Genomic DNA, 15,472 nt, shown 5'->3' with positions numbered 1-15,472 from the left:
GAGACTGACAACCTGGCCCGGTTTCAAGATGGTGGCGCAACAATCCGCGGCGAAGGGCACAAACTAGGCAAGTGCTGTAGAGCTTATGTAAGCATCCGCGCGACCCTGTGCGTGCGAGGTCGGTCCCGTCCTCGACAGCGACAACGGCGACTACAGGCTACGCGGCGTGGCTCATCATTGTACAAAGCACCAAAGACCTTGGCCACAACCATCGGGATCACGAGCATCATCGAGATGGTAAGTCGCAATTGCGCGCATTGGGGTTGCGTTTTAGTAAACACGTTCATCCAAGATAGTCTTTGAAAGGATTGTCGTCGCCGACGTCCTTACAGACGGCCTTCGGGCAGGGTAGCGCGGGGGCCACACCAGCAGCAGTATCGTCCGCATCGACATCGGCGGCTGTGCCAATGCCGCCCGAGCTCGAGCAGACTCTGGCGATGCTCTCCTCGCACCGATCGGTCCTGGGCTACATGCTCCTCACGCGTAGCCACCCCATCACGATCATCAGACACTCCGGCGTTGTCTTCGAAGGCGAGCAAGGCCGCAAATATGCGAGCGCAGTCGGGCGGATCGTTGAGAGCGTGCACCGAGGGCTGGAGGAAGTCAGCAGCGACCAGTCAGAGCCGGTGCGTCCTTCCCTTTCCTGCGCACGGCCGAGGCCAGCTCCATCTTCCGAGCGACACTGGTGACTGACAGTTGTGCGACCTGCGTCGTCCCTTCTCCTAGGATGATATGCGGTTTATGCGAATCCGTACCAAGCGGCACGAAATCATGATCTCGCCCGGTACGTCACGCGCGCACTGGACCTGACCCCGCGCATGCCGAGTCTCACGGTTTGTGTCGCAGATGAGCGGTACCTTCTCGCAGTCCTCCACGATCCAGCATCATGAGAGCAGCTGTCGTCACTGGTATGGTGCGAGGGCATTTCGCTGTGTCGTCGACTTCTAGTGTATTGTGTACGTGTCGGATTGATACCCTGCCTTTATCCCGCTGGTGCACCGTTGTGTGACTAGGGGTCACCACCGCTGTCTGAACCGAGTTCGATGTACCTCGGACGGGAGTGTAGCATGCATTTGGCTCCTAACTGCCACTGGGCAGGGCTGGTGTGGCGGGAGGCCTCGGCCGGCGACACTGTAGGCGCGATAGGCGAGAAGGACGATATTGCGATCATGCGCCACATGGAATAAGGCCGGAGGCTGGTGTGTCCCTGTTTCCCTCGCCGAAGTCGCCGCCCTGCTCAAATCGTGATCTAGTGCGTCTTCTGAGCGGGCTGACATAAGCTCCTCCTGCCTCTAACGCTTATCTGGCTACCTGCCGTTTGCGTCCGTTCCCCCACCAGCCGGCGATGCGACTCTGTCTGACTTGCGTGCGTCGGCCGCAGCGGTATCGTGAGACACAGGCGGTCTCAAACCAAGGGACGCTGCCTGAACCTGACTCAGACAATCGCCCTCACGATGCGCGGGGGTGGGCGGCCCGCCTTGTATAGCAGGACAAGGCCAAGCGGACGGAGAGATGCACGCGGCAGTTTCTTCACCATGGCTAAGTCTCGACCCTGAGCTTCCCGATGCTAGTACCCATCCTCGCCGAAGATAGATATCTCGCCAGTCACTCCCGAGCAACTCGGAAAGCGTGTGCAGTCGCTTTGTCTCCGTCGCCTATGACGTGCGCAACGGCAGTCGCAATGCTGCTTTGTACACAAGACTGCGAAGCAATGGCGAGCTCGCTACGAATATCAGGAACGCCTCGCCTGGATTCTGTGCTCTTTCAGGGGAACGTGGGGACTGGACAGATAGGCATGACCGGTTGCGCCCGCGTGCTCGGTTCTCGGTGATGTTTCCTGTCCATCACGCCTCTGACGGCGTGCGGAGTTACAGACTTCGTTAGCCAGATCTCAATTTCATTCCAGATCGCTCGCCCGCGCAATCGAGATGCGACATCTCGCATGCTGGGCACCAACAATGAATTCTCAACGTAATTTCGTACCCTATTTTCTCGGTCCTTTATTCGCCGCGTCCAATCCAGGCTTGCCGCCCGGGTTGCATATTACATCGTCGCTGTCCAGCGGACTCACCCTCCCTCTCCTCTATTCCCTCCGAGATAGCACCGACCTCTACGTCGTCTACGACGCGTGCGAGTCGTCGTCAATATGCCATCTACTACGTCCGCCACTCCTTCGCCTCATACCGGATCCTTGTACCTTCCACCCACTGCCCGCCGTAGCAGGGCCGCCGCTGCAGGACTACACCTCATCTTCGATTCTGCCTCGGACCGCAACTCTGATTCTTGCGCTGATTCGCCGAGCAGCTACTCGGACGCGTCCTTCTCGTCCGTCTCTTCCTCTGGGCCTGCAACACCTCTCAGCAGACCATCCTCCCCTGTGGTCGTAGCTCCCGCGGGAGAGAATGCGGATGGCGAAGACTGCTGGAACCTCATACCGTACCACGTTCCCTGGGGCAACGAGTACTGCGACTATAAGCCTGGTAGCCTCCCTGGTCCTGACGGGAATTGCTTCTTCCTGCGCTCACCGACCCCGCTCAAGTACAAGCGTACGGTGAGAGCATGCACGAAGTGTCGCGATAGGAAGGCGAAGGTATAGTGCCACCCGCGTTCTCACTCATGTGTCTGTCTCACCAATCTGCACCACAGTGCTCGGGCGATCGTCCCGCATGCAATCGCTGCGTGAGCCGCGGATATATCTGCCAGTACGACCCTGAAGAGCCCAAGCGTACGAAGGGCCCTGAGCTCGCCAGGCAGCGTCTGCGCGAGCGATCTGACCGTAACGTGTCTGTCTCGAACGCGACCGCATCAGGCGCGGCCGTCCCCTCGTCACTGAGCATACCGCCCCTCGTCCCGGCTGCATCATCTCCGAGTCATTTCTTCCCGAAGCGCGAGGAGGTCGAGATGCTCCCCGAGCTCGGCGAGCTTAGCTATCCTATCACGGAGGGCGACGTTGAACCTTGGCCGGCATTGCATTCACAAATGTCCGAACTGACGACATTCGACGGGTCCAGTACGGCGCAGAACGCATCGGCGAGACATCATTTTGCGCAGCCTATGGGCTCGCCGGAGTCTACCAACTCGCTACTCCTCCAGCATGACCAGTCTTCACAGGGATACGCCCTATCGAACTTGCCTGTCAACGACCAGTGGTCATACGCAGCCCACAGCCCGGCTGAACAACTAAATGTCGCTGTGCCGCTCGCATCGTCCGTCTATGCTCCCCGCCCCGTCAGGCGCTCGCAGGTATCCTTCCTAGCTGAAACCCAGCGCGTGCAGCCTCCGCCCGCTGCCCCGCCTCCCATCACCATTCCGCAACCACCTATACTGCAGCCCACGCTCGTCCCCGTCGCGGAGCCCGAGTTCGAACCTGCACATGTGCCTGCACCTCAGCCTATGTGGCCGAACGACGTGCAGGTCGACGCGTACGTCACGCAATCGGCACAGGAGCTGATCAACGGGTATGTAACCTACGAGTGCGTCCGTTCCCGTTCTCTCTGCTGCACCTACCTGACCATTGTTTTATTCTACAGTTACGCTCCAGCCACCGCAACATACAACTATGCGTATCCCCCGCCCCAGGAGTACATGCCGCAGGCCTACTACGACATGTCGATGTACGGCCAGGACGTCGGGGTTGCGCCCGCTGCTACGTACGTCGCGCCAGCAGCGACGTACGTTTCGTACGCTGTATAGGACTCTTCCCGCCTATCTCTCATCACCTTGCTCTGCTGTTCTCGTCTCGCACCCTCTAAGTTAAGCCGTCCCGTGTATATACCTGTACATTTACTACCACCTCATCGTCATAGCCATCGCCATCATCACCGCCATCACGTAGTGTACCTCGCATCCCGACCGACTGCTTCTCCATACATATTTATCCTCTCCCTTTGTTACATTACCACCATCCTCTCTCTCTGCCTTTGGATTTTAGGATTATTGTTTGGGACACTTGCGGCTCGGTTCGGTACTGGTCACGTTTACATTCACTCTCGTCCATCGCACATCGCATTCCTCCCGTACCATACCCACATCGTATACAAGTGCACTCTTGGGTAACCTCTCGAAGTCGTACACCTGTCATACCTGACTTAGTGCGCCGGAGCTCCGTCCTCAGAAGCAGCAGCATGTGCAGATACAGCGCCCGCCCGCGTCGTGCGAATGTGGCGTCCGCGGGCTGGCGGGCCGCCCGCAGGGTGCTTCTAGTGGTAAGCACGCGCGCCAGCCGCCTGCGAGTCCCCCGCCCGTAGCGCCGTACCGCCCCTGCACGGGCTGACATTTCCCGTCGAAGGCGACATCTGAACATTCCACACCACGGCGAGTCGTCGGCGACCACACGTTTGGCCTCGTCTGGTGGCACCGTCGCGAAGGGAACACATAGTTGATGGGCCGCGCACGGACCCCGCTCCGTCCCCCTGTGGCGCACGGCAGGGTCTGCGCAGGTACCACGGACGCGTTCGGTATGTCCTGGCACACCCCTCATGATAAATCGCGAATAAATCAAATATATCGCGCGGCAGTTCAGGAGCATGATCAGTCACCGTCGGTGCCTTGCGCTGCATGCGCGGGCTCCGGCGTACCCAGGCACCGAATTCCTCACGCGGGAGGGCGATTGCTCCCGGGCTCGCTGCTGAACAGAATGCGCGAGACCGACCGACGTGTGCCGTCGACGACTCGACGACGACGCACGCCGTCTCGGAGCGCCGATCGAGGACGCGCGATGCGGCCTGTTGCTCGATAGTTACGAATGGACAGGATGCATGCTGGGGGCTTCCACAGGGCTTCCCCGCCAAATGACATGCCGATCGCGTCCTCGGAGCCTCGGTCTGTTGACAGCGGTGTATGGCCTCCATTATGCCAGGGGTCCCGCTTATGAGGCGCCGATTGGTGACTTCGTAAGTCGGCAAAACGCCATAGCATGGGCGGGCTTGCGTCATGAAACTCGCGCGTCGGACAAGCTACAGTCTATCCTCTTGCCCGTCTTTGTCGTGGTCTTCTATGTTCACGGGTGGAGTTCACGATGCTTTTATTGCTTCAGCACTGGTGTTCACGGGCCAAAGGCACATACCGTACTGAGATGGGTCCGTAAATGACGTCGATACCTGTCGTTGGCCAAGTCGGGTTTCAACTTGAACCTGGGGCTGCCAGATCGCACGAAGGCGTCAGGAATGAGAGTGATTCCGTTTGGGTTCCGTGGTCCAAATGCAAGCAGTCAAGCATGTCAAGTATCACCCTTCCCTCCGAGCGAGTCGGGACCCTGGATCAATTGACTGACGAATGAATGAACGGCGAACGCACGATATGAGTGTAGGTAATCTCGAGAAGGCTGCTTGGAACTGCGGCGGCCAGGACCTTCTGCGCCGCGCCGCTGACATCTGCGAAGGCTAATATGAGGTAAGTCACGATTCAACGCATCAGGACAATATCATTAGGGCTGACAGAGGCTGCCTCTATCGCCGACTGGGCCACCAGGCCAGAGAGGCGATGAACTCGTGTAGCCTGCTCCCTCGCGCTGATAGAGGCTGACGTCCGCTGCGCGCTTGTCTCTACGGCGTACGGACACGGGCAGGTCGATGAGCCTGTACTGCCTGCTAGTGGTCCAGGTGGACCACCAAAATTGTCAACGTAGGACATATCCCTGTTGTCGTCCACTCATTCATTCCAATACCTGAGGATCATGCAGACTACATGCGAGGAGTGCTCCATCGCAGTGGCGGCTGCAGCCTGAGCTGTGAGCAACCACGATGACGTCTGTGCAAAAGCCAGCGGTGCCGGTGCGTACGCGGATAACCAGCTTCGTGCGCGTTCACCCTTAGCTGACTGATGGTCTCCAGCAGCCGGCGGATGCGCAGTCGGCGAGAGACTGGAACCTGCCAGGTCCTGTCAAGCTTGTCCCAATTGAATGGCCAATCTTCGTGTCTTCGTCGCGGCAGCCCGGATTCCCAGGGTGAGATTCTTCGCCTGAGGAAGGCGATGGTTGCCGTACGTGCGTACGCGTACGCGTACCCTGCACGCTGCACGCGCCCCATCCGGAAGTCCAAGGGCGCACGGGCACGGTCGGTCGTCGCGCTGACGTTGAGTCTGACGCTGACACTAACAACGCCGACCCGTCGGACATCCCGGCAGCCTGGGGTCGACGTGCGTGCGGGGTGCGGGCGTCGTTCTGCTTTCTCTAGAGAAAAAAGTGATACGCGTAGATGTGCCTCGCGCGTCGCTTTATCTGGCGCACTTACGTGGCCGGCCGCGGTGAGGGGAGATTCCTGGCAAGATACATCAGCTGGAATAACTGTACGTACGTATAAACCTGATGGTGCCGCGCAGGCGGCTCTGTTGGTTGCCAGACGTCGGGTTCTTCCCACTCCCGTGGCAGATCATCCGAGTCCGTCGTGGTTGGGAACCGGGCCACGTCGGACGCGCGGATATCGATTCGCAGACGGGTCCGTACTGGGAGTCGCTGCTCGGCCACGGTTGAGTCGGCCGTCGCGTCCACTGTCGTACAGATGAACGAGAGGGCCAATCCAACTACGACTCCGCAGGACGGGGCGAGGCGAGAGGAACGTGTCGTTTGAATGGACTTGGCCAGAGATACACAGGGCGCGCCCGCGTGGGTGGTTGCATCACCGGTACTCACGGGCTCGCCTCGCACTCGGCTCAGCTTACCCACTTCAAGTTCCTACCGCCACTGTTTACCCCGTCCCCATCCTCTCTCTGTCTTGTCCCCCCAGTGGCCATTTCTTCGACTCTACTCAGAATGCGTATACGAGATAACTTGCGGGAGGAACAACGCTCGACGACCATGACGCAGCCAACGGCCATCTGCCAAAAGTTCCACGGCGACGAAATTGGCAAGTACGGACTTGGACCAGTACGTGCGTCCATATCCCCAACAACCAGCACCTATGTCTTCGCTGTAGGTTATTTGTCTATCCCTCCACAGTCCCCCTGGCCGCTCATACCCAAGCAGCGCATCTCGGCGAGCTCGTCGCTCGACGAACAAACAGCCCGCCGTATTCACACGACACTCAGGAGGCAAAAAGAATTGAGGGCTCGCTGGTTCAACCGTCAGTTTTGCAAACTTGAACTCGTCACAGCTCCAGGGATAAGCAGAGACCTATTGGTGCGTGCTACATCGCTACACTGCACATTGGTACCGCAAATATTGGTCTACGCCCAGTCAACGTCCCTTTCATCCCCCCGCACTCTCCTCCTGTTCTGGCCTATGCCGCTCTATTCGCATCCACTTTCAGGCCATGTACAGTACTCACTTTGGTCCTCCGACCTCTTCGGAGCCGAACTGTGCGTCCGTATGCATATGCTTGTTTTGTACGAAACCACTCCGTGAGTGTCGTCGTGCATACTGAACAACCGGGGTTCTCGTATCTCTCGGTTGCACAACTACGATGACGCGGCCGACCGGCCGGCGTGCCCTCAAGGCTCACCGTATGCCCATAGAGTAACCCGAATTTCAAGTCCACGACCGGCATGGCAGACTCGGAGTTTAATGAATCCTTCCGGGTCGTTCTCATCGTCACTCGTAAAACGATCCTTGTGCGTACTCGTCGTTTCTTTCACTCAGCCATGAACACCATCCACTATGAAATGAGCGGTGGGTAGTCAATCCCTTTGGCACAGGCTACGATTCCCTGTACGACTAAATCACAATGCAACTGCGCTCTCATTCACAAATTTGCAACGGTAGAACTGTCACTGCCCCGGCTGCAAGCTCATGCGTGAATTTGTCCCTACTACGCAACACTCGCGGATTCGCTGCGTAGCTACCTACATAGTACGTTGGCACGTAGTCTTCGCATTGGTAATAGCATGGCGAGTTCGTGAACAACTCAGAGCATGTTCTTTTCGGCTACTAAGCGGTACCCATATCTGGGAGGAAGGGCCCAGCGTGCGGGCAGCGCCGATCCCCAAGCCAGACGAAGTGTCCCAACTTCTGTGGAGACGATCGTAATCGCAAACGCGAGCCCCTCGAGTGACACTGCTGACCTCACTGCGATATTCCTTAAACTTGTGGTGCTACGCGAGCCACCTACCTATTTCGTCGCGCACAGGCGTCGTCACGTAGCAGACGTGCACGGCGGTGCAGGTCGGGTAGAATGCCAGTAGCCCGGCTTAGTGGCAAGCGTTACGTGATTGTGTGGACTGCGCCAAGCCCTTCGTGCGTCGGCGGTTCGACAGCGTCACTACAGTCACTTTGTCTTTCTTCAGGAATGAGTCTGAGATAGGCAGAAGCACAGGCCATGGTGCGGCCCGCTACATCGCACAGCTGGTTCATTTTCCCCCGCTCGGGCAACCGCAGACCTCCGCGGTGGGACAATCCCCATCAGCGCGCCGAGTCGCCGCAAGTCTTACCTGTTCTCCAGACATATATGGACTAACCAGTGCCAGGAAGCGCGCGGACTAGTAGTAGTATGGATACGTGCCCTCCAATGCAAGCTCCGGATTCGGTTGAGACGTGCTGCATATGATGCGGTGCGCTAGCGTGTGTGGAATTGCAATTCGAGTTATTCGACTACAAATTGGATGGGGGTGTCTGACTCTTAGGCCCGGCGGAGGCTGCAGGTTGCACTCGGCGGCTTGGAGAGCGCTGCGCAGCGGGGTTCTCATAAGGGCAGGAGTAATGTTAGGTAGTTTCTGGAAAGCGGTGCGTTGCTGGGGGTCTTGGGGTTGCGTCACGGAGCAGAGAGGGCGGTCCGATATGCGCGGACTTGCGGGGAAGGCCGCGGTGTGCAAGCATACGCGCACAAGGCTTTGCTCAAGTGTGGGTACGAGTATAGCAGTAGCCTGTCCGACCAGATTCACGTTCCAATAAATTCTAAACGCAACTACTGCCAGCAGGCGGTCAGCACCCTCTCATCACCACCAGACACTGACCGCACGCACCACTATGAATACAGTACAACACGACAGCAGCCCGCCTCGCTCACCATTCACCAGACGCTCTGCTGCTGGGGCGGCACAGGGCTACTTGGTATGCTTTGCGGGAGGACCGTGCTCCGCGGCGCCTCCTTAAACGCCTCCGTGTCCTTCCGGTACTCGATCTTCTCCACGCGGACTTCGCCCTCGATGAGCTGGTAGACGTACGTCACGACGACGGGGCCTTGGATGTCCATGAGCGCGAAGGTGGGTGTGGGCTCGCTGGGGAGGTGCGTGGTTAGCAGGTCTGGCTGTGCGGGTGAAGAAGCCGGAGGATGGGGTGTGAGCGTGCGGACGCGTTGGGGCAGAACGTTTCGAGTAGAGGACTCCGGCATGCGCGGACACAACAGCAGAGAGGAGGCTCACCCATTCATGGAGCCTATCCACGCGCCCGTTGCAGAGCCAGGGTTGACAAAGAAGCGGTTGTCGTATTCGACCGCCTGGAATCTGCACCATGAGATATGAGTCGGAGCAGAGCACATCGTCAGCGAGGGCCGCACGCACGTATGTGTATGCCCAGAAATCAGCACATCGACGTCCAACTGCCTCGCAATGGCGCTGAGCGAGTCGAGGTCGCCCGTCGGGATGGACTGGTGCCCATGTACGAGGCCAATCCGTATCGGCGTATGCGTCACCGTCGCCGACAACGGGAAATTGCTCTGCACCGCGCCCCATGCTATCAGCCTCCATCCACTCGGTCTATAGCTCACGGAGACGCACCTCGTCGTAGTCGCCCCGGACGACGTGCACGTCGGGCGCGACGCTGCGGAGGTACTCGTACGTTTCGCGGTCGCAGACGTTGCCTGTGCAGAGGATCTGCTGGATCTTGCCCGGCACGAGCAGCTTCTTAAACTTGGCGGGCAGGTCGTGTATCCGGTGCGGAATGTGGAGGTCGCCGATGACGAGCACGAGGACCATCGCGGCGGCGGAGAGAATGAGATGAAGCGCGGTGGTGGTCGCGGTCGCGGCCGTCAGTGAGCTGCAGCAGACAGTACATACTTAGACGCGGTCGGTGGCTGAGGTGGCTGCGCCCCGCCCGAGCCGTTCGGTGACGAACTCGCGGCACCGCGAGCCTGTCCCTGCAGCCACGCTCAGGGTTTCCTTCGTTCTCACCACCACCCCCTGGTCCTGCCATTCGCTTTCGTTGCTCTTGGGTCGTCTGGCTTAGTTCTTGAGATGGCTCACAGCCTATCCGAACAGTGCACACCGCTGAAGCGCGAATACGACGCGTGCTTCAACGCCTGGTTTGAGGGCTACCTCGAGCCCGCCGTCTCCACCTCCGCCAGGCCAGAGGAGCGGCAGAAGTTCGCGCAGGAGAAGGCCGCGGAGTACGAGAGGAACTGCGGGAAGTTATGGGTGCAGTACCGCGAGTGCGTGCAGGTGCGTGCGCGCTGTGCTAACGGTGCTACATGGGTGTGCTGACGGACGGCTCAGAAAGCGGTGAAGGACAGGGGCCTCGAATCTTTGCTCGAGCAGGCACGGACGGAGAATCCACTGAAAGATGCGCCGCCCGCACCACCGGCAGAGTCCTCATAGCGAACGCCAGCTGGGGGGCGGACACGCATGGTCTCTCTCGACCCCCCACAGTGCACCGGTACGTCCGCCGCCACTCTGCGTGCACCGGAATCCGTTTGCTGCCATCCTTCCGGCCTGACTCTGCCGTTAGTGCCTTCTACTAGTTCTAGCTCCTGCCCTCTCAGTGTGAGAGCCGTCGCGCAGGCCGTTCTCTTCTGGCTCTCCGGAATCCGGATGACTGGCGGATACCGCCGGTAGTCTCCCCGGAATCACTGCTCAATTTGCATTGAACCCCAACCCAATGGACGCAATGCCTTGCTACTAGTCTGCTACTGTATTCTTCCTAATATCATGCCGCCGCATTCTCGAAGGCGTCGCGAAGGCTCGAACGAGCATTGGAAGAACGTGGAGCTGCCCCTGGCATTCCACTCGAAGGTGCATGATCGTCGATTCTGATCGTCCGTGCCGGCGGTCGCTCTGCCGCGCTTGTCGTTCTTTCATGGTCGGCAAAGGAGACTAAGTGCTCTCTGCCCTGCTTCGTAGGAAGCGCGAAGCTAGCTCGGATAGGCTCGAATCCTTGCAATCAGTTTGCATGTATATATCGGTCTCGCTACTTCTCGTCTTCAAAGTTGTTGCGTGCACATGAGTACGTCAAACGGTGCCGTCAATGAGTCATTACTGACGGGCCTTCACCAGACACAATAATTAGCGAGCTACTACCGAGCACTATACGCTGTAGGCTATAAGCACTGTCCCGTGAGTCTATGGTACATATCGGAAAGGACTGCGTTGAGTTTCACCAGACACGAAGAATATTATCATCAGAAAATTCAACAATCAGAAAGCGGAAAAGGCATCACAACTCGTCACACCTGCGAATATGCAGACAGGGTCCGCGCACCCAGAGTCGGCGTCAGGCTGCGCGGACCCAGGGGCCGCCCCCTCGCCGCCCCAGTAGCAATGTCCGTCGCGGTCCGCCGATGGCCCTTCCCGAGTTTCTCGGCCAGCAACGATGAGGACGAGAAGTCGTCTCCCTCCGAGCTCGACGGCCTCGATCTCGGTTTTGGCAGCGGGCGCAGCGGGGCGGGAACCTCGAGCTGCACAGGAAGGGGCAGGGGGCGGAGCGTCGCGCTCGCCGGGGCTTCATGCACCGGCGTGGACGGCTCGCTCACTGGGGTGGCGGGGTGGAGGCGCACGGGGGTTGGGGAATCGGCTTCGTCGACTGCGGCCTCCTCGAGGAGGGCGAGCTCAAGGAGGAAGCGGCCCTCCTTCCACTTCTCGGAGGCCTCGTGCGCGCGGACGATCTTCCAGCCGAGGTACGTGCCGCACGGCGCGCAGGCGGCCTCTTGGATCGTGTGCGCGCCTGTGTCCATGAGCAGGATGGACGGCGCGGCGAGGACGGTGTTCAGCGTGGACGCGTAGAGCACTGCCTTGCCTTTGTAGCCCCGGAAGCCGGTCTGTGCTGAAGCGGTCGGTGCGGGTTGAAGGAGAGAGGGAGAGCGGTGGGACGCACCCGAGCGATGATCGACGCGTCCGCCGCGATGGGGGCCCTGCATGACCGGCAAACATAGGTGATGGGTGCTCCACTCCGGCCCTCTCCTCCTCCCATCCCCATTCCATCTGTGCGCCGCAGGTCGGGTGCGCTGTGTCGCGCCCAGGTGGTCGTCGAGCCCTCGGCTATCGGCGCGAGCATGGTTGCGAAAGACGTCAGCAGCAGGTCGTGTGCGTGCGTGCGAGTCGTAAGTCGTGAGTCGTGGCGAACTGGGCGAGGAACGATGCGCGGGCGGAAAGCAAAAGAGACGAAGAGAGGCAGACGAAAGGCAGAAGCGTGAGCGTGAGCGCGAAGACGGAAGAGTGCGCGCGCGGGAGGGGCGGCGGGCAGCTATATAGTGCAGAAGCGGCGGGTGTTTCATGATCCAGCTGCAGTTCGCATCAGACACGTTTCGCTTGTCACTCACTTTGACAATTGGCGCGCCGTCTAGAGGCCTCCGGATGCACGACCATACACGGCCGGCCAAGGGAGAGCAGTCGGATTGTGGTGCGGCTCGTGAGCCCACACGGCCCGGGTATACTATCGGCGTGACAGCCGGCTTGCGGGCTGAGCAATTCTGGGCGCCCCCGCGCCAAGCAGTGACCTGAGTGCACTCGGACGACGCGCCAGACTGCAAGCAGACTGCAAGCTCGGCTATGTTGCTAGATAGATCTATGCACGTGCGGCTGAGTCATATAGAGCAAAGAAGGAAAATTAGGTTGGCTGACTCAGGCATGCGGCGAAAAAATGCAACAACAGCAGGAGTCGAACTTGAGACACTAAGCTATTCGCCCAGCGCTATTACCGCCTCGCCATGTGTCCGATATAGATTGCTCAACACACCCGTATATATATGACAGGGCCGTCAAGTAGACTATAGGGACTTACGAACTTAGACATATCGTGCTGTTGGGCACGCACCCAACGGTCAGCACCATGCTCTGGTGTGCACACTGGGCATCTATTATACATTTTTGCTGGTGTATATGCCAATCAGGATTGCAATATACCAAAACGGAGCAATATTTGACCTCACAGCCCGAGGAACCTTGAGTTCGTGTCAGCTCACTTGGCTCGGGCATTTGGTCACGAGGTGTCACCCAAAAGGGCAGGTGGATCGATTCGTAGGCAGCGCGGAAGACTGCTTGAGATCGGCTTGCATTGCCCGGCTTGCGATACGATCGCGGGCTGCGAACAAGCTCGGATCACGGGCGCCCCAACTCACTCGCCTCACACGCAGCGATCGGGCAGATATTAGTCGAGCTCGTAAGCTGACTGTGCTCGTCGGCGCTCGCAAGCTGCCTACGATCGTTTCGTTGGCGGTGTACTCTTACTGTAGCGGTGCTGCGGCCCATCATCACCGCGCATCTTCCTCGTTGGGCTGGCAAGCCGTAATATTAATGTGTGAGACGGACTGTCGTCCTCAAGCAACAGCTGCCCTCGACGCATCTCTGAAATTGTCCAGAGGCTATGTGAGCTAGCCCGCATGCGTGCATGACGGCCTCATATGACAGAAGTGATAGATACAGCACGGACGCTGATGAGCAGCATCGCCTCGCATTTGTAGATCATTCGCGCGCGATTGCTCGACGACGTTGATTGCCATATCTGTCTGTTCAAGTGCGATCCAATCTCGTCCCTCAGCCACCGCCGCCACCTTCGCCTCCAACCTCTCTTCCTCCTCCTCCTCCTCCTCCTCCTCCTCCTGCCACATCTCCAGACCTCGCTGTGCAACACGTGCCGCGATGTCCCCTCATCGCGTTTTCACCGGAACGAATGTCTTTGTGGACGGTACCCTGAAGCCCGCCACGCTCGTCGTCAATGTCGCAACCGGCACAATCAGCGAGGTCTACGACAGCGCACGCGCCCGGACGAGCTTCCCCGAGGTCGACGACGCGAATTGGATCGACGCAGGGGACAAGTACATCCTCCCCGGTCTTGTAGAGTGCGTCTCCTTCACATCCATGCCTATCTCGCGTCAATGACGCCGCAACCCCTGTAGTGCCCACGTCCACCTCAACGAGCCCGGCCGCACCGACTGGGAGGGCTTCTGGACCGGCACGCGCGCTGCCGCGTCTGGCGGCGTAACGACGGTCGTGGATATGCCCTTGAACTCAATACCCCCCACGACAAGTGTCGAGAACCTCGAGGACAAGCGGGTGGCCGCGAAGGGACAGTGCTGGACGGATGTCGCCTTCTGGGGCGGCGTCATCCCCGGGAATCAGGTAATGCACCCCTCGTCTCTGAAGATTCTGGATTGGCACTGTTTGCGCTGCTGTTTGTTAAACGAATCCTGCGCGGATGAGCTTGGTCAAATGACCTGACATATTTATGTTCGACACAATTACTAAAGGCAGCAGTACGATAGACTTTTCTACGGCCGTTGATCGACGCTGGCGTGAAAGGCTTCAAATGCTTCCTCATCGAGAGCGGCGTAGATGTACGTGGCCATGTTCATCCACCCCTCGCCGAACGTCATATCCATACAGGAGTTCCCATGCGTGAATGCGACGGATCTCAGACTCGCCATGGATCAACTCAAGGTGTGTGCCCTCCGCGGCTCCACGATATGCCCACCCAACTCCCATCGCACAGGACACATCCACAGTCCTGTGTTTCCACGCCGAGCTCGACAAGCTCAATCATCCCGCGCCGAGCACTGACCCGACCGCCTACAGCACCTTCCTCGCCTCGCGCCCGCAGCAGCTCGAGGTTGACGCGATAGAGCTCATCAACACTCTCCACAAGCAGTACCCCTCCCTCCGGTTGCACATCGTCCACCTCTCCGCGGCCGCCGCGCTCCCGCTCGTGCGCGCGGCCAAGGCCGCGGGCCTGCCGCTCACCGTCGAGACGTGTTTCCACTACCTCTGCCTGAAGGCGGAGCAAATCCCCGCGGGGCGCCCCGAGTTCAAGTGCTGCCCGCCCGTGCGCGAGGAGGGCAACCGGGAGCAGCTGTGGGACGCGCTCCTTGAGGGCACGATTGACTGCGTGGTGAGCGACCATAGCCCGTGCGTGGCGAGCCTGAAGTGCCTCGACGACGGGGATATCATGAAGGCGTGGGGTGGGGTCAGCACGCTTGGGCTCGGGCTGAGCTTGCTGTGGACGGAGGGGCGCAAGCGCGGTGTGGGGATCGGAAGGATCGTGGAGTGGTGCGCGGGAAAGACGGCGAGGCATGCGGGCTTGGATATGAGGAAGGGCACACTGAAGAAGGAATACGACGCGGATCTAGTCGTGTGGGACCCGGAGGCGGAGTTCACGGTAGGTCGTGTATTGGATCAGTGGTGTGGTGTGGCTCATTGCTGTGCACAGGTGACGAAGGAGTCATTGAACTTCAAGAACAAACTTACCCCGTATGAGGGTCTGACGTTGCAAGGACGGGTGGAGAAGACCTACTTGCGCGGGCAGCTTGTGTACGATCGTAGGGCTGGGGAGTTCGAGGGGCTACAGCCTGTCGGGCAGCTGCTTTAAGCTCAAGAAATGTATATGATGAACAACGATGGT

General features: G+C 59.2%; 7 protein-coding genes across 7 annotated transcripts; 4 read left to right on the top strand and 3 right to left on the bottom strand.

The window, feature by feature from the left end:
• Positions 1-87: 87 nt before the first annotated feature.
• Positions 88-953, top strand: C8Q71DRAFT_379474 (uncharacterized protein). Its single transcript, XM_047918172.1, has 4 exons — positions 88-237; positions 293-626; positions 727-784; positions 847-953. The coding sequence occupies exons 2-4, from the start codon at positions 408-410 to the stop codon at positions 888-890; spliced, it is 321 nt and encodes a 106-aa protein (XP_047773483.1). The 5' UTR covers positions 88-237; positions 293-407; the 3' UTR covers positions 891-953.
• Positions 954-1,873: 920 nt separating this feature from the next.
• On the top strand, positions 1,874-4,102 carry C8Q71DRAFT_787474 (uncharacterized protein). The gene is made up of 3 exons (XM_047925177.1): positions 1,874-2,590; positions 2,647-3,473; positions 3,531-4,102. Exons 1-3 carry the CDS (start codon positions 2,147-2,149, stop codon positions 3,691-3,693), a joined length of 1,434 nt encoding a protein of 477 aa, XP_047773482.1. The 5' UTR covers positions 1,874-2,146; the 3' UTR covers positions 3,694-4,102.
• Positions 4,103-5,218: 1,116 nt separating this feature from the next.
• On the bottom strand, positions 5,219-6,729 carry C8Q71DRAFT_727644 (uncharacterized protein; the record flags this gene model as incomplete). Its single annotated transcript, XM_047921879.1, has 8 exons — positions 5,219-5,254; positions 5,296-5,381; positions 5,437-5,585; positions 5,666-5,726; positions 5,780-6,169; positions 6,231-6,257; positions 6,294-6,486; positions 6,658-6,729. The coding sequence occupies 8 exons, from the start codon at positions 6,727-6,729 to the stop codon at positions 5,219-5,221; spliced, it is 1,014 nt and encodes a 337-aa protein (XP_047773481.1).
• A 2,210-nt stretch (positions 6,730-8,939) lies between these two features.
• Positions 8,940-9,843, bottom strand: C8Q71DRAFT_717238 (Metallo-dependent phosphatase; the record flags this gene model as incomplete). The annotated part of the gene is made up of 4 exons (XM_047921149.1): positions 8,940-9,147; positions 9,292-9,372; positions 9,430-9,584; positions 9,646-9,843. The coding sequence occupies 4 exons, from the start codon at positions 9,841-9,843 to the stop codon at positions 8,940-8,942; spliced, it is 642 nt and encodes a 213-aa protein (XP_047773480.1).
• Positions 9,844-10,101: 258 nt separating this feature from the next.
• C8Q71DRAFT_862718 (mitochondrial distribution/morphology family 35/apoptosis) lies at positions 10,102-10,461 on the top strand (the record flags this gene model as incomplete). The annotated part of the gene is made up of 2 exons (XM_047928062.1): positions 10,102-10,305; positions 10,360-10,461. The coding sequence occupies 2 exons, from the start codon at positions 10,102-10,104 to the stop codon at positions 10,459-10,461; spliced, it is 306 nt and encodes a 101-aa protein (XP_047773479.1).
• A 126-nt stretch (positions 10,462-10,587) lies between these two features.
• C8Q71DRAFT_717313 (uncharacterized protein) lies at positions 10,588-11,996 on the bottom strand (the record flags this gene model as incomplete). The annotated part of the gene is made up of 2 exons (XM_047921157.1): positions 10,588-10,650; positions 11,544-11,996. The coding sequence occupies 2 exons, from the start codon at positions 11,994-11,996 to the stop codon at positions 10,588-10,590; spliced, it is 516 nt and encodes a 171-aa protein (XP_047773478.1).
• Positions 11,997-13,716: 1,720 nt separating this feature from the next.
• On the top strand, positions 13,717-15,439 carry C8Q71DRAFT_717351 (allantoinase; the record flags this gene model as incomplete). The annotated part of the gene is made up of 6 exons (XM_047921160.1): positions 13,717-13,916; positions 13,974-14,196; positions 14,340-14,411; positions 14,461-14,514; positions 14,567-15,229; positions 15,281-15,439. 6 exons carry the CDS (start codon positions 13,717-13,719, stop codon positions 15,437-15,439), a joined length of 1,371 nt encoding a protein of 456 aa, XP_047773477.1.
• Between the last annotated feature and the right edge of the window lie 33 nt (positions 15,440-15,472).

The sequence above is a fragment of the Rhodofomes roseus genome (genome assembly GCF_022264815.1).
Source record: "Rhodofomes roseus strain CIRM-BRFM 1785 chromosome Unknown C8Q71scaffold_33, whole genome shotgun sequence".
Classification (NCBI taxonomy): Eukaryota; Fungi; Basidiomycota; class Agaricomycetes; order Polyporales; family Fomitopsidaceae; genus Rhodofomes; species Rhodofomes roseus.
The sequence above is the reverse complement of the archived record's forward strand: the minus strand, read 5'-3'. Positions and strand labels throughout refer to the sequence as shown.